The sequence below is a fragment of the Haematobia irritans genome, chromosome 1, assembly GCF_050003625.1.
Source record: "Haematobia irritans isolate KBUSLIRL chromosome 1, ASM5000362v1, whole genome shotgun sequence".
NCBI classification, from domain to species: domain Eukaryota; kingdom Metazoa; phylum Arthropoda; class Insecta; order Diptera; family Muscidae; genus Haematobia; species Haematobia irritans.
In genome coordinates this window covers 74,635,314-74,659,691 of record NC_134397.1, presented here as the reverse complement: position 1 = coordinate 74,659,691, position 24,378 = coordinate 74,635,314, and the positions used below count along the sequence as shown (strand labels likewise).

General features: G+C 32.3%; 1 protein-coding gene across 21 annotated transcripts in view; it reads right to left on the bottom strand.

The window, feature by feature from the left end:
- The window catches only part of GluClalpha (glycine receptor alpha 1), a 279,772-nt gene that overhangs the window by 83,614 nt on the left and 171,780 nt on the right, over positions 1 to 24,378 (bottom strand). For 16 of the 21 annotated variants that reach the window (XM_075290778.1, XM_075290777.1, XM_075290786.1 and 13 more), the window contains 2 exons: positions 17,311 to 17,442; positions 12,467 to 12,579 (listed from right to left, as the gene is read on the bottom strand). In XM_075290778.1, coding sequence (XP_075146893.1) covers positions 12,467 to 12,579; positions 17,311 to 17,372 — 175 coding nt within the window. In that variant the 5' untranslated portion in view covers positions 17,373 to 17,442. Of the gene's footprint in view, positions 1 to 11,146; positions 11,215 to 12,466; positions 12,580 to 17,310; positions 17,443 to 24,378 lie in introns of all 21 variants that reach the window. The other 5 variants (XM_075290785.1, XM_075290798.1, XM_075290788.1 and 2 more) reach the window with 1 other exon arrangement.

Below are 24,378 nucleotides of genomic sequence, written 5' to 3'. Positions count from 1 at the left end.
GAAGCAAATTTCATCCGATCCGGCTGAAATTTGGTACGTGGTGTAAGTATATGGTCTCTAACAACTGTGCAAAAATTGGTCCATATCGGTCCATAATTATATATAGCCCCCATGTAAACCGATCCCCAGATTTGACCTCCGGAGCCTCGTGGAAGAGCAAAATTCATCCGATTCGGTTGAAATTTGGTACGTGGAGTTAGTATATGATCTCTAACAACCAAGCAGGAATTGGTCCATGTCGGTCTATAATTATATGTTGCCTCCATATAGACCGATCCGCAGATTTGACCTCCTGAGCCTCGTGGAAGAGCAAAATTCATCAGATTCGGTTGAAATTTGGTACGTTGTGCTAGTATATGGCCGTTAACAACCATGCCTATCTAGGTCCGTATCGGTCTATAGTTGTATATAGCCTTCAGATAAATCGATTCCCAATCACACAAAAATTTGTCCATTTCAACTTCATCATTGCATGTATCCCCCATATAAGCGACCCCCTATTTCAATTCTGGCTCTCTAAGTACCATACAAAAGTCCATATCGATTCATAATTATTTGTAAACTTACCTATATATACCCTTTTTGTCTAATATATACCACGTATGGACTAACATACAATTTAGAAAACGTTGTTAAGAAGTTTTAAGATACCTTACCATCGGTAAGTATTATCACAACCCAAGTAATTCGATTGTGGATGACTGTCTTTCGTAGAAGTTTCTACGCAATTCATGGTGGAGGGTACATAAGATTCGGCCTGGTCGAACTTACGGCCGTATATACTTGTTATTATTTATTTAAATATTTTAATAAATAGTTTTATTCCTCATATTTGGGGATTTACGAAATCCATTTTTTTTAAATCCAGCCAACTTTTTCCACAATTCCAGACAATAGGCCATTTGAATCTGGCAACCCTAAGTACACCGGTACTGTCGGGTGTACAAGTTTTTTTTTACTCGTATTTGAAGTTGAAAACTACTATAAGTAGAAATGCCTGTTTAGTATCACCAACTCAACGCTAATGCGTACACCAATAGAAAAATTGCGTTCCACAATCGTGAACGGACGGTGACAAAATGAAACGGAAACGTTCACAAAAAATCAAAACGGAATGTTCACGATTTTGTCCACGGGTGTTCACGATTTCATGAACGGCATTCGTTTTTCTTTTTCCATGAAAATTCTTAAAATAATCGTTAGACGTTGTTATGGCAATTCCGCCGGTGGTGCAATGAGTTAAAGCGACTGTTAACGCGTATGGTGCACACAACACAGGTTCGAGTCACGGTAGCGGAAATCTTTTTTTTTTTAATTTTGTTTATAAATTCGTAACCATTACGTTTTCAGATCATGAACGCTCGTTGTTGTTTTGACAACGGATGGTGTCATTTTAACGTTGTCAGATTGACCCCGTCTGTTCTCAGTTTGACAACACATGTGTGTTGATTCACTTTCATGAACGAAACGTTTTGAAATGACAACGCCGTTCATGATTTTTTCTTTGGGTGTAGCTGCAATGGAGTAAATACAACGGAAAAAATATTACGTGTTTTTCAAGTTCTCTATCTCTCTATTTATGTGATGACAACTATATTAGGCATCGTTGACAAATTTGTATGAACAACGTATGGTTGTGGTAGTAAAAAAAAATTACACTACAATGACACTGTTACTCCGAGTGTTTTTCTTGTTGTAGTTTTAATCCGTGGTACTGTTTTTTTCGAGTATCAGCCAACTGACACTGTTACTCCGAGTGTTTTTCTTGTTGTAGTTTTACTCCGAGTGTTTTCTTGTTGTAGTTTTAATCCGTGGTACTGTTTTTTTCGAGTAAAAAAATTACAAAAAAATCAGTGATGTCAACTCCCGAAGGTAAAAAAACACCAAATATATATTATAAATTCTAACATACAAGTTCTCACCACAAAAACTACTCCAGCAAGCTAAATTTCAATGTACTCCAGCAAGCTATGTACAATGTCATCAATGTACAAAGATGTATTATAGACTTTTAGATATTGATTTCATTTGAAGCATTTTTAATTTAATGAAATTATGAACCTCTATCCAAGTGTACAGAGTTATAATGTTTAATGCTTATTTTAAATAAATACGCCAGAAAGCACCAAGTTGATGCTTTTTTGAAAAGGCACTAAAAAGGGCAATTTGGTGTTTTTTGGAAATCAAAAAGCACAAAATTTTGTACTAAAAACAACAAATTGGCATCACTGCAAAAAATACCACCGGTTGCAGTTCTCTGGTTGGAAGATGGCAAACAACTTACAGAAATGTATTTTGAAATCTGTTCAGTGTTGTTTGTGGAGAAACTTCTAGGCTGCCTTCTCCATAGTTGATCTTAAATCATAATAAAGTATATCGTCGCCCTTGACAAATGGCCTCTTGACCGTTCGATACATTTAAATTGAATTAAATTTAACTAGCATTTCATTAGAGATATAATTTTGAAAATTTATCGAACATATATGTAAATAAACTTAAATCGTCAAAACAAGATATAGTTTTATAAAAAAAAAAATGGACTGATTTGGTCTTATTTATTTAATACTGCCATTTTATTTTATATCATAATGAAAATATTACATCATTCAATCCCATTACTGAGTCCGTATATATTCCTAGATTATTGCTATAATCCTTATGTACTATATACTAAACTTAACGATTTTCTAATTTTATTTTTTTTATGCCTTAACAATACTTTGGAAAAATGTAATGATTTTCAAACAAATTTAATAAAACTTAATTCTAAAGGGAATAATACGAGAAACAAAATAAATGTCAAGAAAACCAACCTAAAATAAAAAAAAAAAAACAACCTAAAATATTTCAAGTAAAACTAAAATGATTTGAATTATACAGAAAATCTTAAAACTCTCATAAGCATTTATTTTATTAGTTCTGACGAGTATGAGTAGCTGCTTCTATAAAAGAAAACATGCGTTCCATTGCCTGGAGTTAGAAATGGGTGTAAACGAATATAGAAGACATTTGTATTTGAAAAAAGAAAATTGTTTTATATAATTTAATTATGATTGTTTTTTATTGCTTGTTGCTTTAAGTGTTCAAATTGACTTTCTCATTCGATATGAAGACTGCTAACTAAATGCGATCATTAGTGATAAATTCCAAAGGGAATTTATTTCTCATTCGCACTAAATGGAAATGTCAAAATGAAATATAAACAAAAATTTTATAAAAAAAAAAACTAAAATGAAATGAGACTAACTAAATTAACTAAGAAAGAAAAACAAACAAAATGCTTGCAAAATAAAATGGAAAGTAGTCTTGGAAGAAAAAAACTCTTTACTTTTTAGGATTTAACTTTTTTTTGCAGGATTGAATTATATTTTTATAACTGCTGGATTGTTACTTGAAATAGATATATAAATGGCAAATTGATAAATGTTTAAAAAATATTTCAATCTATTTCGAAAATAATAAAAAAATAAAATAAAATCAAAACTATAAATATTATTCAATTTATATAGCTTTTTAAGTTTAAATCTTTAACATTAACAATAACGTTTCATATTAAATCAAGAAAAAAGAGGTAAATATTTGTATTAAATATTGGTTCTTTGTGTTTCTTTTTTTTTTTTTCCTTTTACTCTAAAATATGTGAAATTTCTGAGTTAATTTTAAATGAACAGTTTCATTCTAAGATTTTATGAGTAATCAATAATGGTCACAAAGTTCTCTAAATAATACCATGAATTTAATATGATGTCTATGTGATAGAAAACCGCCATTTATTTATTAGGTTTCAAACTATTCAGGAACGTTATACATGATGTTATATGTACTTTTGATGTCTAATGTCAAGAGCCTAATTATAAAAAAATAGTGTATACATAAATTGGCAACACTAAAGTAAAATGAATAGTACTGTTTCCTTTAAAATTAATACATCTAATTATTTTGCTACGCTATGTTCATCAGCTTGTGCCATTCATTCACAATAAAGTATTATTGAAACTTGAACTGCCAATGGCCTTCATAGTGGCACAGATGAGATGTACTCGATAGAGATCAGTAACGCTATAATTTTAAACTGGGGCAATAATTCCGTGGCCTGTCCGAAATAACAGGTTGGCTGATAAGTCCCCGGTCGGGCACATAGATGTCGTCGCTAGTATTAAATGCATACTATTTTTATATAGTACTTTTGATGTCTAATGTCAAGAGCCTAATTATAAAAAAATAGTGTATACATAAATTGGCAACACTAAAGTAAAATGAATAGTACTGTTTCCTTTAAAATTAATACATCTAATTATTTTGCTACGCTATGTTCATCAGCTTGTGTCATTCATTCACAATAAAGTATTATTGAAACTTGAACTGACAATGGCCTTCATATTGGCACAGATGAGATGTACTCGATAGAGATCAGTAACGCTATCATTTTAAACTGGGGAAATAATTCCGTGGCCTGTCCGAAATAACAGGTTGGCTGATAAGTCCCCGGTGGGACACATAGATGGCGTCGCTAGTATTAAATGCATACTATTTTTATATAGTACCAACCTTCAAATGATTCGTGGTAAAATTTGACGTTGGTAAGTCAATTAGTTTGTGAGATAGAGCGTCTTTTGTGAAGCAACTTTTGTTATTGTCAAAAAAATGGAAAAAAAGTAATTTCGTGTTTTCTGAAGGGAAAAAATACGGTGGAAGCAAAAACTTGGCTTGATAATGAGTTTCCGGACTCTGCCCCAGAGAAATCAACAATAATTGATTGGTATGCAAAATTCAAGCGTGGTGAAATAAGCACGGAGGACGGTGAACGCAGTGGACGCCCGAAAGAGGTGGTTACCGACGAAAACATCAAAAAAATCCACAAAATGATTTTGAATGACCGTAAAATGAAGTTGATCGAGATAGCAGAGGCCTTAAAGATATCAAAGGAACGTGTTGGTCATATCATTCATCAATATTTGGATATGCGGAAGCTCTGTGCAAAATGGGTGCCGCGCTAGCACACATTTGACCAAAAACAACAACGTATTGATGATTCTGAGCGGTTTTTACAGCTGTTAACTCGTAATACACCCGAGTTTTTCCGTCGATATGTGACAACGGATGAAACATGGCTCCATCACTACACTCCTGAGTCCAATCGACAGTCGGCTGAGTGGACAGCGACAGCGGTGAACCGTCTCCGAAGCGTGGAAAGACTCAAAAGTCCGCTGGCAAAGTAATGGCCTCTGTTTTTTGGGATGCGCATGGAATAATTTTTATCGATTATCTTGAGAAGGGTAAAACCATCAACGGTGACTATTATATGGCGTTATTGGAGCCTTTGAAGGTCGAAATCGCGGCAAAACGGCACCATATGAAGAAGAAATAAGTGTTGTTCCACCAAGACAACGCACCGTGCCACAAGTCATTGAGAACGATGGCAAAAATTCATGAATTGGGCTTCGAATTGCTTCCCCACCCACCGTATTCTCCAGATCTGGCCCCCAGCGACTTTTTCTTGTTCTCAGACCTCAAAAGGATGCTCGCAGGGAAAAAATTTGGCTGCAATGAAGAGGTGATCGCCGAAACTGAGGCCTATTTTGAGGGAAAACAGAAGGAGTACTACCAAAATGGTATCAAAAAATTGGAAGGTCGTTATAATCGTTGTATCGCTCTTGAAGGGAATTATGTTGAATAATAAAAACGAATTTTGACAAAAAAATGAGTTTTTCTTTGTTAGACCGGGGACTTATCAGCCAACCTGTTATAAGGAACCGGACCAATAAATGAAAACAGTACTGGAAATAGAGCAATAGGGGTACATTTCCGCTTTCACACACACTTTAAAAACAAAATGGCGAAAAAACAGATTCATTAATGGACTACATCCTAGTATCCCAGTAAACATTTGGCAATTCTTCACAAAATGCTTCTCTAGAGATGGACTTTACAAGACAGTGGCATTTTGGCATTTTAGGCAGTTTAGCATTACATCTGAAGAACTAATGCTAACTCAATGCAGCGGATGTTCCAAAGATGACTGCCACCCCTTGACAATCCCATATGGAATTCATTGCTTCTGAGCCAAACCTGAGCCAAACTTCCGGATCCACAAAATTATATTTTTATTATTTTTTTCAACTTTTTATTGCTTGATCTTGCATCGAACAACTCATATTTTAGATATCAAGATAGATTGCGAAAACCTGAAAGTAAAGGAGTGAGGGTACATAGCTAAGCTAGGGTCAAAAAGTTATTGAAGTAAGGCAAGAACAATGTGATTGAAGACGGGTAACCCAGTTTATTTGCTATAAAGCCACCGTAACGCAATGGCTTGCATGCCCTCCTTGCATACCAAGGGTCATTGGTTTAATATCGGTTTCGACCAAACGCCATAAAACGCCGTTGTTGTTGTAGCCTTTTGAAGATTTTATTATTTTCGAGTTAATCAGTAAATAAACTTATTCCAAATGGGGGTTTGCAGTCTTTGGAGAGTGTTGAAAACCCAGTATCCGCCCCGTAATTTTTAGCCTAAAATGACGGACTGCCACTTTATCTAAACTAACTTACTTCCTTTACATGCTTTCAGGTGATCCACTCCATAACACTACTGTTGAAAATGAAATACATAAAGTGGCATAACGGCAATACTTTAGCGCTTCGATAAATTCAGGACATTGAGAAGGAAATGCGAAGACTTTGCAATAGGGCAAGAAGGAGAAAATATACTGGGATGTCTATTATAATTGGCGCCAAGTGTGTATTGACCAGGCTAATCAGATTACACTGTTTATATTTTGATAACATAAATGTGAATTACATGGTAAAAACGCCAAATGTAGGTACCTTTGCGGCACTACAAACTTAATATCCTCATATCCTTCATATTTGTCGAAAGACAGTTTAAATGGCATAGTTCTTATTCCAACAGTGACTTCGTAAAGTTACCCAGCAAAAATATTTCAGCAGTAAAATTTAGTTGCGCTTTTTGCATCCACACTGCATGTATCGGCGGCAATAACGTAAACGAGTAATCAAACTAGTTTATGATCATTCGTTTACGTTATTACAACCAATTCATGCAGTATAGATGCGCGAAAAGTAGTGCTGTTTTCCTTCATACCAATAACAATATTGCTCACTTCTGAGCAATATTGTTATTGAAATGAGCAATTATATCAGCGCTATGTTGAAGCTGCTATAAATCCGGACATCGCCCACAAAAATCAGCGCTGATTCGGTTGTTTTGTAAGCAGTTGGTACTGCCTCTCTCGCTTACAATCTTGCTGAAATAGTGCTCCATTTTTTGCTGGGTAATCAAGGATGGCAAGTATTTACTTTGAATAATGATGGTAATAAGAAAATAAACAAAGCCTATTTTTAGGATGTATTGTTTTTGAAATAGGTGTTACTATTGTGATTGAATAATATTTTACAGTAATTTGATTTAACGGTATTGGATAATGCCATAGTTGAGAGAAAAAACTTGGCATAGTTTTAGGAGTTAAATAATTTTACAACTAATAGAAGACTCAAAAAAAGTAGTGAACCCAAAAAGGAAGAAAAATTTTGATTAATTTTAGAAAACTTAGGTAAATTTTAGAACATTTTAAATAAACTGTATTACAAATGCGAGTATCAAGCGGTTTTCACAAAACTAAGTAAATATTTTTCGACAAATTCAAGAGAATTTATTAGACAGTATTATATTTTTTGCGCTTGTAAAAGAAAATTTCGTAATGTGAAGGAAAACATTGGAGTCTAAAGTTGCAAAAATGTCTTTAGTACCACACGATGTTCATGATGGGTAAAATTTACAAATTTGCAGAATTATTTTCTGGAAACACGCAAATTTAGTAAATCTCTATGTTTCATTTGTATATAACCTTTCCCTTTTTTAGTTCATGTAACTAACGAACACAAAAAATGATTAGAGTCAAGAAAACTTTCTCAAAACATAATAATTCCATAATCTAAATTGGCTTTAGTGCCATATAGGGTTCACTTTTTTTTTTGTGTAATTACTGAAAATATTTCCATCAATTACCGCCTGTCTCTCTCGCTTTCTTTGTGTATCTTTGTTTCTGTCAGATTTTATTTTTGTATATTGTAAAATTGTATTAAATAGAAAATTTCTGTAAATATATTTCTTTTTTCATTTGTATATCAGTCGGTTTTGGGATAACTAGCTAAACATAAAGGCCATGTTGACCTTTTTCAATTCTTCCTTTTTCAATGTTGCCAATTTAATTTCTAAATCATAGTAAACACTTGTTTGCTGGTGGCCCTAATACTACAAAATATATATTTTTAAAATTTTTAGTTTTATAATTTTTAACTAATTTTGTATAATGATATTTGAAAAAAATATATATACTAATTTTGTCTTTAATTGTTTTTCGTCCAGGTTGTTTTGTCTTTCATTATGTATAACGGTAGACATCACTTTTTCTCAATAAATTCTATGGTTGCCATTTTGTTGTACTTTTTGAAACAAAACAGCCAAATCGAATGACTCTTAACATTTTCTAGTGTTCCACACTTATAAAAGGCAGACACAATTAAGCATTGAACGAGATAATGATGATAATATGATCTCGTATTGCGTTCACTCGCCATGATTCGCAAAATAAGGGAGTAAGTCAATTCAATGTATAGAGAACGTTAACTAATCATAGTAAATAGTTAATGATCTCGATAAGGACAACTAATGGGGTTATTTTGCAAAATCACAGTGATGAACGCAGTGATTTCGCATTCGTAGCTTTGCCTAGAGGTTATACAAAATGATTGAATGTATGTCAGTTAATTGTAGTTAAAGATTGTATTTAGCTTGAAATTGCGAGAGTGTAGTATATTTTTAGGAAATGGTATACATGGAGAAAATGTAGTATTGTTTTAGGTGCCAAGAGATAATATGCTTTAATTTTCCGATTTTATTTCTCTAATTTTTGCCCCGTCTTTGTCAGAATTTTTGTTTTTTGAAGGAAATGTCGGCGAGAGTTTTGGAGACCAAGGACCCCAATAGAGCCATATGTGGGGACATAAATGAGAACTAGGAATACCTGATTTTTGAACGAGTTAGCAAGATTAAAGAACTCTCTGCGCCTAAAATAACGCGTTGTCACTATTCTTAACCTAATCTAACATACAAATCAAAAAATTGGGAGAAGCAAAAGTTGCTCTTAAAGTGACAAAACGCTTGGCAATATTTCAAGGTAAATTTGGCTTTTCTAGTGATCGAAAAGCAATTTAACATATAGTTTCCATACTTAATTTTAATATTGAACCTGCAGCACATATTCTAACGGGTGATCTTCCAATGAAAAGACATATTTTGGTCTTTGTTTAGGTTTGTCGAACTAGTCCATAACGTAGAGAAATCCCCAGGTACAATTGGAGTTGTAATAGTATGATTCGCCTGCATGAGTGGCAAAAGAAAATTATTCGGGAATAAATCCAGAGGAAATATTTTATTTATTTATGGGAGATTTCCATGGGGGCCATTTATGTTCCCTTTTTGGTAAGTTCGTATAGCACAAAGCAGGTCTTTAACAGAACTATTTAATAAAGAACTAACATCAATGTGCTACATACTTTAATTGTTTGACTTTGCTGCAGGAAATTGTAGAATATTGGAAGAACAGCATTTAAAGTCAATGCGACATCTATTTGATGGTCTTAAAACCAATAGACTTTAATGTTGAAGCTATAAAAAGTTAAGGGTCTCTATAACATATTATTCAGCTTGATCTGTCTGTGCCAGAAGGTAAGTTTTAAGGTTGTAGAGCAATTGGAATAAACAGTTAGGTGGAGTACTGAGTTTTAGATAATTTCATTATGAAAAACAAAGCATAGTTTCAGGATGTAAATATTTTACATATAGTTATTGCTATTGTGATTGGATAATATTGGAGAGTAACATTGGAGAGCCACGGCTAATGGGACGACTAGTTTGAAAGTCATAAAAATAATTAAAGCCTATTTTAAGGATGTACATTTAGTTGCAAATACGTATCACTATTGTGATTGAATAATATTTCAGAGTAATTAATTTAACGGTATTGGAGATTTTTTGAAAGTCATGGTTTAATAAAAAAACTGGGCATAGTTTTAGGATTTAAATAATTTTACAACTTTTTAATACAAATTAATTTGTATCATTTACCATCTGTCTCTCTCGCTTTCGCTGTGCATCTTTGTCTCTGTCACATTTTAGTTTGGTATATTGTAAAAGTGTCTTAAAAGTACATATAACATCAATTGTATTTATCAACATATATTTATAGTTATTTTATTATTAGCTATTTAAAGAACTTTTCTCTTGTCACAAGACAAATTTCTTAAATTTAAGGCGGAATTGTTTCTTTTTAAGTTGAATGTTTTGGTTTGTTTTCATTTACTTATTTTTATTAGTATTAATGCTCACATAGATCAACGTTTTTAAAATGCATTTCAAAAAATTATAATTATAAATATGCAATAAAAATTCTATCAAATTATAACTACATTAAAATTAAGTATATTCTTTGTTTTGGTTTTTCGTAGGATTTTGGTTTATTTGTAGTTTTTTTTGGTTTATTTAATAATTTAGCAAATAGATATGGTGAAACTAGAGTTTGTTTTTTGAATTGATAATGAATAGTAATGAAGATGTTTGAGAGTTAGAGGAATCTTTAAGGGGGAAATTTGCTAGATCTAGAGGGTCTACAGTTTTTGAAATTGGGGTTTTACATTTTTTCGTATCTCAATTCCTTAGATAAGGAAGGGTTTATTTTTGTTAAAAGCAAAATAGTTTTCACAAAATGTTGAGCAACTTAATTTGAAATTGTATGCATAATAGAATTTTGCTTTGAAGTATTTTTGGTATATTTTAATTTGGAAAACAATTCTAAAATACTGGAAGTTTGAGTTAACAATTTTAAAGCTTTTATTTGTGGAAGGGTGAGAAACTATGATATTTTGTTTTAGATTTGCGGGGATGGTTGCAAATTTTGTTGGTTCTTTTTATGGAATTTTGTTTTGATTCGATTGAAAAAAAAAAAAAAAATGGCCACACACTCAAATTGTTTCTCTTTTTGGGAGAAAGCAATTAATTTTGTGTTTGGCCTTTTTTAAGGGCAATTTTTTTTTTGGTTGGTAATGTTGATTGATAGTGAGAACTTACCATTTTAATGTCACTAATCGTCATAATACTTCGAACAAACAGATTGATTCTGACTATGGCGGGACCATCTGTATGTTAGATTTTCATAGTTGTTTACATATATACATCATGTCGTGTATATATATTTTAATTAAGCATTTTTTGCATTTTGATCAGTTTGACAGATTTTCACAGTTTTCAGTTTACAACAACAGTATGACGCATTTTTGGTTTGTATTTTTTTGGTAGGTGGATTTGATTTGGTATTTGTAATTTTGGGTAGGTAGTATGGATAATAATGTTTATAACAATTTGATTTGAATTGATTTGATCGTCAATATTTAAAAAATAAGTGGGTAAGTATATAGAGAGAAATTATTTGGATTAGTAGAAAGGTTTAACTAGGTTGTATGTTTTATAATTTTTGTTTTGTGATATGATTTTGATTTTTTAAAAATAATTTGTCTCAATAAATGTTAGTGATACTTAATTAATATATTTATATAATAAATAATTATAATATAAATACAATACTTAGTAAATGCTTTGGTTTTTATAAAATATAAATAATATTTATCTAAATTAGATATGTCATTATGCAAAATAAAAAAAAAACAACCAACAAGAAAATTAAATAACTAAAATTAAATTCTTAATGATAAGAAATTAAAAACAAATGTTTTTTTTATAAATATTTTAATAGTGGCATAGGTCATTTGTATATAAAGTGCTTAATTGAGACCCTGATTATCCTAAAATCTAAAAATTATAAGAAATTTATACATACAAAATCAAAAGCTTTTTGTAAACAAAATAAAAAATATTTTAATATGGTTTATTTTTTTATATAAGAGAAATTAAGATCGAAAAACAAATATTTTTGGACATTTTTCAAAAATTTAATATATTTAACATAAAATATATATAGAAAAAATATTTTTGTTATTAAAAACTGTATTAAAATAATAAATAAATAAAAATTATAATTGTATAAAAAATATTAAAGTAGTTCAATGAACATTTTCTAATATTTAAAAAACGAAATATTAATTAAAATAATATTTAATTTGTTTGTATATTTTTTTGGTTGAAAAATAAAATTATTCAGTTACCAATAAAAAGTTTTATTTTATAAAACTATTTTTTTTCGACAATACAAAATTAAAAAAAAAAATAGAATTTCCCTATTATTTCTGCTGAATTTTCATTAATTATTGTAAATTGATGTCATATATTTTTGCCTTGTTTGAATTTTTTAAAAATATTGTTTTTTTTTTTTTTTTTTTTGGAAACTTAATGTTTTTTGTGTATTTTGGTAATTAATTAAAAGCGATTTCTTACCCGTTCCATTGATACCAGATGGTCGTATTCTTGCATCGTATTTGCCTGCACCTAAAATTTGATCTAAGACTTTTTTCTCCTTTTCTCGGAAATTTATTTTGGCATTATTAGCTCTGAAATTATGATAGGTACGAACGTATAATAAGTGTTTTTTCAATTTTGATTAAAACAAAAATACAAATACAAAAACAAATAAAAATTTGTAAAATTTTTTAATGAAAATTGGTTAAAATAATAAAAGAAAGTATGGCTTGAATACTCTCAGCTGAATTTTGAAGTGACTCAAAACCTCTCTCCATTTACTTCTACTCATAGCCTGTAGAGTGTAAACTTCGTGATCGATATTTCGGCAGGGATGATAAATTGTGTAGTTGAAATGCTAATCAACTTTTAAAAATACTTTTCTAAGTCTAAGGGCCGGTACTATGTTCGATTTCCGCTGCGAAACCCCATACAAAACCAAAAAATGGGTACAACTGACGTTTATAGCATTTACAATGTGAATTAAGAAATACAATGTGAATGTGAATTAAGAAATAATTTATTTATTAAAATTATTTGTGTGGGTTTATAACGCAAACACGGATCATATTTTTGTTCCGATAATATACAAAGCACAAAAGGAGTAGCAGATAAATTGCCCAAGAAAAAATAAAACGTTAATATTGTAATAGCAAGCAGCAACCATATGCGTACTAAAGCCACTGGGGGAGGGCTTAGCCCCCTCCAGAAAAAAATTGCCCCCCCCCCTATAATGTGAAAACCTATATATGATTTTCCATTATATATTGTTACTGTAGTATAGATATGGGTGCTATAGCCCCCCTGGTTAAAAATGTCTAGATACGGCAATGGCAGCAACCAGCAGTTAAATACACAGGCACGCACACATATGTATATGTGAATGTGAATTATGTATGTGAAATAAAATATGTATTGAATAAATGTAAATAATATTGCATTTACACGCTTACAAGGTGCAATTGGCTCAAGAACTAAAGCCTCTTGACCATTCCAAACGTCGTGAATGGGCAGAATGGTTCCATGAAATGGCAACAATGGATGCTCAATTTTCGAAGAAAATCATCTTCAGTGATGAGGCACATTTTCACCTCAATGGATTCGTCAATAAACAGAATTGCCGCATTTGGGCGAATGAGAATCCAAGAGTGATTGTCGAAAAACCAATGCACCCACAAAGAGTAACTGTTTGGTGCGGTTTATGGGCTGGCGGCATCATCGGGCCGTATTTTTTCCAAAATGAGGCGGGTCATGCAGTTACTGTGAATGGTGTTCGCTATCGTGAGATGATAACGAACTTTTTATGGCCCGAATTGGAAGATATGGATGTGGTTTCAGCAGGACGGTGCCACTTGCCACACAGCTAACGAAACAATGGCTCTTTTGCGCAACAAATTCAATGGCCGTGTTATCTCACGTAATGGCGATGTCAATTGGGCGCCAAGATCATGTGATTTGACACCGTTGGACTTTTTTCTTTGGGGTTATTTGAAAGAAAAGGTGAACGTCGATAAGCCAGCAACAATTCAAGAGCTAAAGGATGAGATAATTCGGCATATTAACGGCATAGAACCTCCATTATGCCTCACCGTCATCGAAAATTTGGAGCATCGGATGAAGGTGTGCCACCGAGGTCGCGGCGCCTATTTGGTATTTTGTTATATACATAATTGAGTAATACCAATATATCATAATAAAATAAAATTACAATAATTTCCTAACTAGTTGGTGTTTGATTCAAAATCAAAATCGGCCCTTGAAATTTAACCACCTACAAAGAACACCTTTAACATCACTATGGATGAAAGAAGCATCATCAATGAACTGCATATTTAATTGTTAGATTTTGCTGTAGGAAATTGTAGACATTATAAAGATTGGAAAGATATATTTTAAAGGCAAGAGCTACAGGTCAAAAAGATATATAGATATAAAACCCAATAGACTTTAATGGTCAAGCTATAAAAAGTTTGATCTACCTGTGGAAAAAGTCTAATTTCCACAGTTACAGAGTGATTAGAACACACAGATAGGCAGACTAGAGGGTTTTAAAGTCATAATAAAACAAAATTCAAGCATAGTTTCAGGATGTAAATATTTTACAAATCATTATTGCTATTGTGATTGGATACTGTGGGAGAACAATTGGAGAGTCATTGCAGTCAAAGGCAGACTAGTTTGAGAGTCATAATTAAATAATTAAAGTATAGTTTTAGGATGTAAATGTTTTTACAAATCTTTATTCACAAATTAAATTTCCTATTTAATAGACACAAATAGATCGCAATTTGATAGTAAAATAATTTCAGTTGGAATGATGTTCATATTTATATTTTCGAAAGGCGGAAAATAGTAAAAAATGAAAATCGTGCAACTATTTCTATTCAACACGTACGAACATATTCACAAGTATAAACTGTATCCTTTATTTAAAAAGTAAATAAATAAATAAAAAAAGTGCCAACTTTGTCAACTCTGAGATCTCGATAAGGATTATGATATACATTGGCTCCTGCACGATTTCCTAACGAAAGAACGAATTTTTGCCACATTTTTTTTAAAGGCCTGGCGCACTCTTCAAAAGACGAGTTTCAGTTAGATCGCTCACCGTAGAATAAGGATACAAGTGGAGAAGTATGAGTAAAGCACCAGCAGCCTGGAAGAAATTCTTAGATACAATCTTAGAGCTATCCTACATAGGTTCATGATAAAAAAATCGATAAAAGTAAATGATCCAGCAATTAATCCTATTAAAGCAGCTAAACAAATGTGTTTATAATACTTGGAGCGTTTAATTGATGTTAATCTCATCTCGTAATTAGCAGCGTTACCGTTGAGAATTTCTAGAAAGTGACACAAAAAGTGTCACAAGGCATAAAAAGTGGCAAACTTATTTTAAAAAAGTGGTACACTCTTTCATAAAGAAAATTCGACAATTAGACGCATATATATCAGTGTATTAGTGAAATAACTTTTTTGATTTAGATCTACACTAGTGAACCATTAATTTTATCTACATTTAGATGAAAATCGTTGAAATTTGATATTCAGAAAATTAACCCGATTTATCTACTATAGAAAATTTTTTCAAGCATACTTTTAGGCGGTAATATTATACACTGGTAATGATACAGTAAAACAGCAAACTTGCTCACAATTAATAATATTCGTCTCATGAAATCAAGTATTTGCGAAGATCTTATCATAACTGTAATCTTAGCGCTATTTGCTATGTGCAAAATATACTACAGTATAAATGAACGTTATTAAAAAGTGACGCAAAATAGCAAAAAGTATCACATTTAGTGGCACAACAGAAAGGTAGCACAAAAGTATCACCGCTTGAAAAAGTGGCAAATTTGCCACTAAAGTGGCACAACGGTAACGCTGTTAATTGGTACCTATTTTACCTAGAATTTTTTTCTATAGTGGTAATTTAATTGAAACAGTAATATCAGTGATCAGAGCATGGGTTTCGTCTAGAGCTGTTGTCGAAAAATCGGTAAAAAAAGTGGTAGTATTGTCGACTTTTTTGTGGTTTTGAGCACGAAGATGAAATTTTCACCATTTTTGTTGACCGAGTCAAGAGCTACAACTTTGCTGAAGACTGCCCAGAAAAATCCACAACATTTTTCGAGCTATGACCGTACGAAAAATAGAAGAAAATGACAAAAAATTGCTCAAAATCGAATTTAGTGAAAAAATTATAGAGGCTCATAAAAAAACAAACAGCAACCAATCTAACAAAATCCAGAAATTACTTTTCTCCTCTCATCGATTACTTTCGGCTGGGATAAATGATTTTTTGTTTGGAATTTTTATGTTGTGTTGTGTTATTAACTTTATATTTTATATACATAAATTTTTTTGGGAAATTTTAGTAATCACGACCAAACGAATTAAACCAAAAAAAGGGCTATTAGATCTACAACTCCTGTTGAAGTTTAATAAAAAATATAAAAAGAACCTTAAATTATAACGCGTATAGTTTTTCTATGACAGTCCATTCACTAAATATTTTCGAAATAAAGAAAATTTCTTCTGTTTCTTTCCAGTTTTCATTGTTTTTTTTTTTTTCTAACGGAAAACCTCGCGAACATACCTATTATCGTCACATTCAGCTGAGAGCATATGATAATAAAGAATTTTGAATTTAATTGATGAATAAATGACCAACAATAAAAGAAATTATTTATGAAGAAACAAACTTCCAATTATAACAGTGGAGTAGAAAATATTTTTTGTTATCATTGGAGTATTATACAGCCGCACATATCATAAAATTGTTAAGCATATCTTTGGTGAGCGTAGTGAGAATATATGTGATATAGAGTACACGTACTCGTGTGAGTGTAGAAGCGATGTTGTATGGTGAATAAGCAGTGTGTTACAGAGTGGGGTGTTTAAAAAAAAGAGCAGTGTACGTTAGCATAGAATTGAGTTGTGTTCTTTACAGTGAATGAAGCTGGTACAGGTGTAGTATTATGGTAAGTGTATATTTGTTCTCTCTTTAAGATATGCTTAATGTGAATGATTTAATAATTGCAATAATTCCAAAATGCCAATCCGACAAAAATTAAAAAAATTTATTTTATTAATTTCGATATACTTAAATTAAAGCTCAATTATTTTATTTCATATTCTAAAATTGACTTCAAACGTTGTTAGTTTTACTTCAAATATATAGCGGTGGTTTTTCTTCCCTGTGCATAAAAGTTTTCCACAAAAAATATGAATAAATCATATATAATTTTTTTTTACGTTTTGAGAAAAGTTTTGAAGGAGGTACCATAGATTGAAATTGTGGTATCGAAAGTACTTACAGTGATGCACTACATAAACTGGCAAAGTAAAATATCACCCAGAAAAAATGACCGGTTCCCATGTTTTAGCTGCTACTGTTGGCTATGATGATGGTGATGGTAGGGGTGTTTATCGTAAACAGCTGATGATTACTGCAAATAGAATAATAAAAAATATTAATAGTTTGCTTAATTTACAATTGGCATGAATAGTGGAATAATATTACATTTTTAATACTGGTTACTGTAGGTCAGGTTAGGTTAGGTATAGTGGTAGCCCGATATTTCAGGCTCACTTAGACTATTCAGTCCATTGTGATACCACAATGGTGAACTTCTCTCTTATCACTGAGTGCAGCCCGATTCTATATTTAGCTCAATGACAAGGGATCTCCGTTTTATATCCGGGTCCAAACAGTGAAACCAGTTACAGAAGCTTTAAACACTCAGAAATGGCACCAGCATTACTGGTGTTTGTTCGAAACTGGGTTTGAACCTACGACCCTGTGTATGCAAGGCGGACATGCTAACCATTGCACCAAGGTGGCTCCTGGTTACTGTAAACTATATTTGTCATTGGGTTTGTGAATATACTATATGAATTTCCAATCATATAAAATATAAAAATATTATAAATATATTTATAATTTTTACCAGAGTAAAATTTCAAGTCGATATACATACAAAAAAATATTTCTTTCAACCTTTCGGGAAATTAAAAACAATTTAACTCTATAGACACATGGTGTCTTTGGCAGTAATGCTCAGGGTGAGTCCCTGAGTCGATCTAGCCATGTCCGTCTGTCCGTCCGTCCGTCTGTCTGTGAACACCTTTTTGTGATCAAAGTCTAGTTGCAATTTAAGTTCAATCGCCTTCAAATTTTGCACAAGTTCCTGTTTTGGGTCAGAATAGAACCCTATTGATTTTGGAAATCGGTTCAGATTTAGATATAGCTTCCATATATATCTTTCCCCCGATATGCATTTATATGGACCCAGAAGCCAGAGTTTTACCTTAATTTGTTTGAAATTTGCACTAGGAGTACAATTAGTAGTGTAGTCAAGTGTGCTAAATTTTATTGAAATCGGTTCAGATTTAGATATAGCTCCCATATATATATTTTGCCCGATTTTCCGTCATATGACCACAGAGGTCACCACCATAGAATGGTGACCGTTTGCAACACATCGAAATATCGATTTCCGACTATATAAAGTATATATATTCTTGATCAGGTAGAAATTCTAAGACGATATAATGATGTCCGTATGTCCGTCTGTCTGTCTGTGTGTCTGTCTGTTTTAATCATGCTACAGTCTTCAATAATAGAACCCTATTGATTTTGGAAATCGGTTCAGATTTAGATATAGCTTCCATATATATCTTTCCCCCGATATGCATTTATATGGACCCAGAAGCCAGAGTTTTACCTTAATTTGCTTGAAATTTGCACTAGGAGTACAATTAGTAGTGTAGTCAAGTGTGCTAGATTTTATTGAAATCGGTTCAGATTTAGATATAGCTCCCATATATATCTTTTGCCCGATTTTCCGTCATATGACCACAGAGGTCACCACCATAGAATGATGACGGGGGTATAATAAGTTTGTCATTCCGTTTGCAACACATCGAAATATCGATTTCCGACTATATAAAGTATATATATTCTTGATCAGGGAGAAATTCTAAGACGATATAATGATGTCCGTATGTCCGTCTGTCTGTCTGTCTGTTGTAATCACGCTATAGTCTTCAATAATGAAGCAATCGTGCTGAAATTTTGCACAAACTCGTCTTTTGTCTGCAGACAGGTCAAGTTCGAAGATGGGCTATATCGGTCCAGGTTTTGATATAGTCCCCATATGGGCTTATAGAAATCGTAGTTTTTATCCAATTTGCCTGAAATTTGAAATCTAGAGGTATTTTATGACCATAAAGAGGTGTGCCAAAAACGGTGAGTATCGGTCTACCGCAGTTTTTATTCAATTTACCTGAAATTGGAAATCTAGTGGTATTGTAGGACCACAAATACGTGTGCCAAAAATTGTGAGTATCGGTCCATATTTTGGTATAGCCCCCATATAGACCGATCTCCCGATTTTATTTCTTGGGCTTATAGAAACCGCAGTTTTTATTCAATTTACCTGAAATTGGAAATCTAGAGGTATTGTAGGACCACAAATATATGGGCCAAAAATTGTGAGTATCGGTCCATGTTTTGGTATGGTCCCCATATAAAACGACCTCCCGATTTGGGGTCTTGGGCTTATAGAAATCGTAGTTTTTATCCAATTTGTCTGAAATTGGAAATCTAGAGGTATTTTAGGGCCATAAAGAGGTGTTCCGAAAATGGTGAGTAACGGTCTATATTGTGGTATAGCCCCCATATAGACCGATTTCCCGATTTTACTTCTTGGGCTTCTAGAATCCGAAGTTTTTACCCTATTTGCCTTAAATTGGAAATCTAGAGGTATTTTCGGGTCATAAAGAGGTGTGGAAAACAGTGAGTATCGGTCCATATTTTAGTATAGCCCCCATAAGAACGATCTCCCGATTTAACTCCTTGGGTTTCTAGAAACCGTAGTTTTTATCTGATTTGCATGAAATTGTAAATATTCTGTTATTTTAGGCTCACAAAAACGTGTATCGGATTAAGTTTTTATAGGTCCATTTGGTAATGCCTCCATATAGACCGACTTCACTTCTTGAGGGTGTAGAAGAAAAATGGTTCTTATAAATCCAGAATCTGATATAGTCCTCATAGGTGAAATCTTTATCTTCGAGAAGTGTCCTCAAGTCCTCAAGCCCTCTTGAAATTTCAAAGGAAACCCTAATATTTGGTTCATGGTGGTGGGTATTTAAGATTCGGCCCGGCCGAACTTAGTGCTGTATATACTTGTTCTTGTTTTTACTAACATAGTGTAAATATCCAGGGCGTTAGCCGACTTAAATTTTAAGTCAAAGTGGTGCAGGGTATAATATAGTCGGCCCCGCCCGACTTTAGATTTTCCTTACTTGTTTTGTGTTAATTTTACGCTCAATCGGTTTGAATACTTTGAATTCTTTTCTGTCCGTTAAAATGATAGCATATTTTAGTTTGATGGCAGCATTTTAAAAATGTACACATAGTTCAGAAAAAATGAGTGAAAAGCATTTGTTCAAAAACGGAAACACGAATAAGACTACAAACTCAATGTTTCTTAGCAATTGGTACTAATTGCTCATGCGAGTTACATATGCAAACCCCCAGACCTACATAAAAAATGAGTTACCTGATAAAATTGATGAATTGCTTAAAGAAATTCAAAAGCCAGACAGTAACCCAATACCGTATCCGGTATTGGGCAAACCATAATATTTCCATTTAATTCAAATAATAAGCAGAATTTATATTTAAGTCAAACGTTAGCATAGTAAGCAAAATTGTAAAATTAAGAAGTAAGCTCATTTAATGAAAACAAATAAAGAAAGAGTCTGATCTGGGCATTTGATCGAAACACAACGTATACCTTTATTTAATTTTTTTAAAAAACCCCGGAACTCGGTAAAACACAAAATTGGCGCATTCGGTAGGATCCTTAATAAAACGTATTTAAGGATCCAGTGATACGAATCGGGTTAATAAAAAAATAAATAAATTGTGAAAAAAATATATAAAACTTTTTACAGTGAACTCTAAAAAATAATTAAAGTGGACACCACTCAAAAAGAAGTGCAGTGAACATTTATAATTAAGAGATCACTAAAAAGAAAATAAAGAAAGAAAGCTTTTTACAGTGAACTCTACTAAATAATTAAAGTGAACACCACTCGAAAAAGAAGTGCAGTGAACATTTATAATTAAAGAGAACGCTAAAAAGAAAATAAAATTGGTGAAGTGAAAACTTAAGAATATCAACTGAAGCCACAGAAGAAAAAGATCTCTGTGCAGTACCACCAAAGAAACTAAAGTCACAGAAAACAAATTTTCTGTGCAGTGAACACTAAATTGTTAGAAAACAAACAAAATTTTCACAAAAAATAAAAGGCAACGAGCTTTCGATCAAAACAGGATGACCGAAGGACAGACTCAATTACCACCAGTAGAGCTAGTGGAGGAGCTAGCCAGGAAGGATCAACAACTGGAGCAAATGCGACAGGCATATCTAGAACTTCGTAACAACGTAGATGGAGGCCAAAGGGAAAGCATCCTAAAAATGATAAATAGCCTTCCCACATTTACCGGAGTTGGAGAAATCACCATAAATTCATTCTTTAGCAACATAGAGTACTTGCTGTCAACAATCACCAACCATGAAACTAGAAAAGAGGCAGTCAGGACTATATTCTACAGAGTTATTCAAGGACCAGCAAAAAATGTAATAATCAACATCCCCGAACCGGATAACTGGTTGCTGATCAAGGAAACTCTGAAGCTGAGGTATCGACCAGATGTAGAGCCCCATCAACTTTACAAAAAAGTAGCAAATCTTAAAGTAAATACGGTGAGTGAACTCATGATTGAAATTCAAGACATTAAATATAAGTCAGACGAACTGACTGTATACTATGCGGACGACCACTATCTTGACCTATCAAATATGGACAGTATATTAGTAAATACAATAAAGGAAATGACGCAGGGAATATTGTTGGATAAAATTTACAATGAAGTTAATTTGAATAATATATTGAAAATCATGACAAGTAGGCGATTTGAAGACAGTTGTATTCGGACAGAATATAGGAAATTTAAAACAAAAGAAAATAGATTAGAATTTGCAGGGAATAGAAAAAATCAATTTCATGAAGATTATAGAAACAGAAACCAGTATCAACGGTATAACAATGAATCAGGACAATATAGGCAAAATAATTATCGCGAATATAATAATAATAACCATGGCCAAAATTACTACAAAGGAAATAATAATAATAATTGGTATAACAACTATAGGGATAATTATAATTATAAAGGAAATTTATACAATCATAGGCCCAATAAATCTGGAAATTTCCATAGACCAATGACAGGAAACCCTGGGCAGAATTCTGGCCAATATCGCCAGAATGCGTTCAGGCAAGGTCAGGTTGAACCAATGGAAGTTGATAATATTCACAGTAGTAGAAGTAATTTCCAACAGGCAGGACACCCTGACCCGCAGACTGGCCAAAATCGCTTAGTCTCAGTCAGGCAAAGCCAGGAAAGAACTTTTCAAAATAATGAAGGAAGGGAAATAAATAATTGCGTTTTTTTTACGAAACCACATCGGAGTGGTTGCCTAAAATAATTATGATAATTGACGGTAAAAAATATAATGCTCTTATAGATACCGGAGCAAGCTTTAGTTTAATAAATAATGAAGTTAATAATTTTCCTAAAACAAAACTAAGAAATCCAATAATATTTAGTACAATTACAAATGAAGATTCAATAAAATACGAAGTCATTACAAAAGCACCACAAGAATTTAATTTGCCAAACAATGCCAGAGTGAGATGGAAATCAGCTCCACTCATTGGACGAAATTATGATTTCATCATCGGAATGGATATATTAAAATTTTTGAACGCGAAAATAAATATTGAAGAAAGAAAAATTATTTTAAATGACAATGAAATTCAATTTATAAATAAACCTTTTAATTTTGAGCAAATTTATACGCTAGAGGGATCAGATTTAGAAAGAATAAAGCTAGATCATCTAAACGAGGAAGAATACAAGGAAATCTCACTTTTAATAAAACAATTCAAAAATCTACTCTATAAAGAAGGTGACCAATTAACAAATACTACTGAAATTCAACATGAAATTAAAACAACAACACAACAACAAATTAATTCAAAATTATACAGATATCCGCCTCAACATGAAATGGAAGTAAGAAAACAAATACAAGAAATGGAAGAACAAGGGATCATTCAAAAAAGCTATTCTAGATACTCAAGTCCATTAATTGTAGTGCCGAAGAAAATAGATAATTCTGGACAAAAGAAATTCCGATTGGTAGTAGACTATAGAAAATTAAACGAAGTTACAATCGATGACAAATATCCTCTCCCGAATATTGATTCAATCCTGGATAAATTAGGACGAGCTCAGTATTTTACAACATTAGATTTAGCAAAAGGTTATCACCAAATTTTAGTAAAACAGGAAGATAGAGAAAAAACTGCGTTTGTAACACCTCACGGTTTATATGAATTCGTAAGAATGCCGTTTGGATTAAAAAATGCGCCCGCAACATTTCAACGGCTCATGAATGAAATTTTGAGGGATTTTATAAATAAAACATGCGTAGTTTATTTAGACGATATTCTTATTTTTAGCACCACATTGCAAGAACATGTAAAAGCTATTAGAAATATATTCAAGGTTTTAGAAAGTAAAAATTTAAAAATCCAAATTGACAAATGTAATTTTATGCGGAAAGAAACAGAATTTTTAGGACACATTTTAACGAAAGACGGAACGAAACCAAATCCCAACAAAATTAAAGTTATTCAAAATTTAGAGTTACCAAAAACAGAGAAACAGATAAAAAGCTTCTTAGGACTAACAGGTTATTATCGTAAATTTGTAAAAAATTATGCTAAAGTAGCACAACCTATTACTAAATATTTGAAAAAAGGTGTTAAAATTAATCTAAAAGACCCCACTTATATAGAAGCGTTTGAAAAATTAAAAATATTAATAAGCTCGCATCCAATTTTACGTTATCCGAATTATGATAAACAATTTACAGTCACAACGGACGCATCAAATTACGCTATAGGTGCCGTATTATCTCAGGAAGGACATCCTGTATGTTTTGCTTCGAGGACGTTAAATAATCACGAAAGAAATTATTCGGCAACAGATAAAAGAATTTTTAGCGATTTTATGGAGTGTAAATTATTTCAGACCTTATGTTTATGGAAGAAAATTCAAAATTCTAACAGACCACCAGCCAATTAAATTTTTGCATTCGAAATATAAAGGAAAAGATATGTCACCTAGACATCAAAGATGGTTACTAAAATTAGGGGAATATCAATTTGACATAGAATATTTGAAAGGCAAAGAAAATAGGGTAGCAGATTTTCTAAGCAGGATACAAAACAACGAC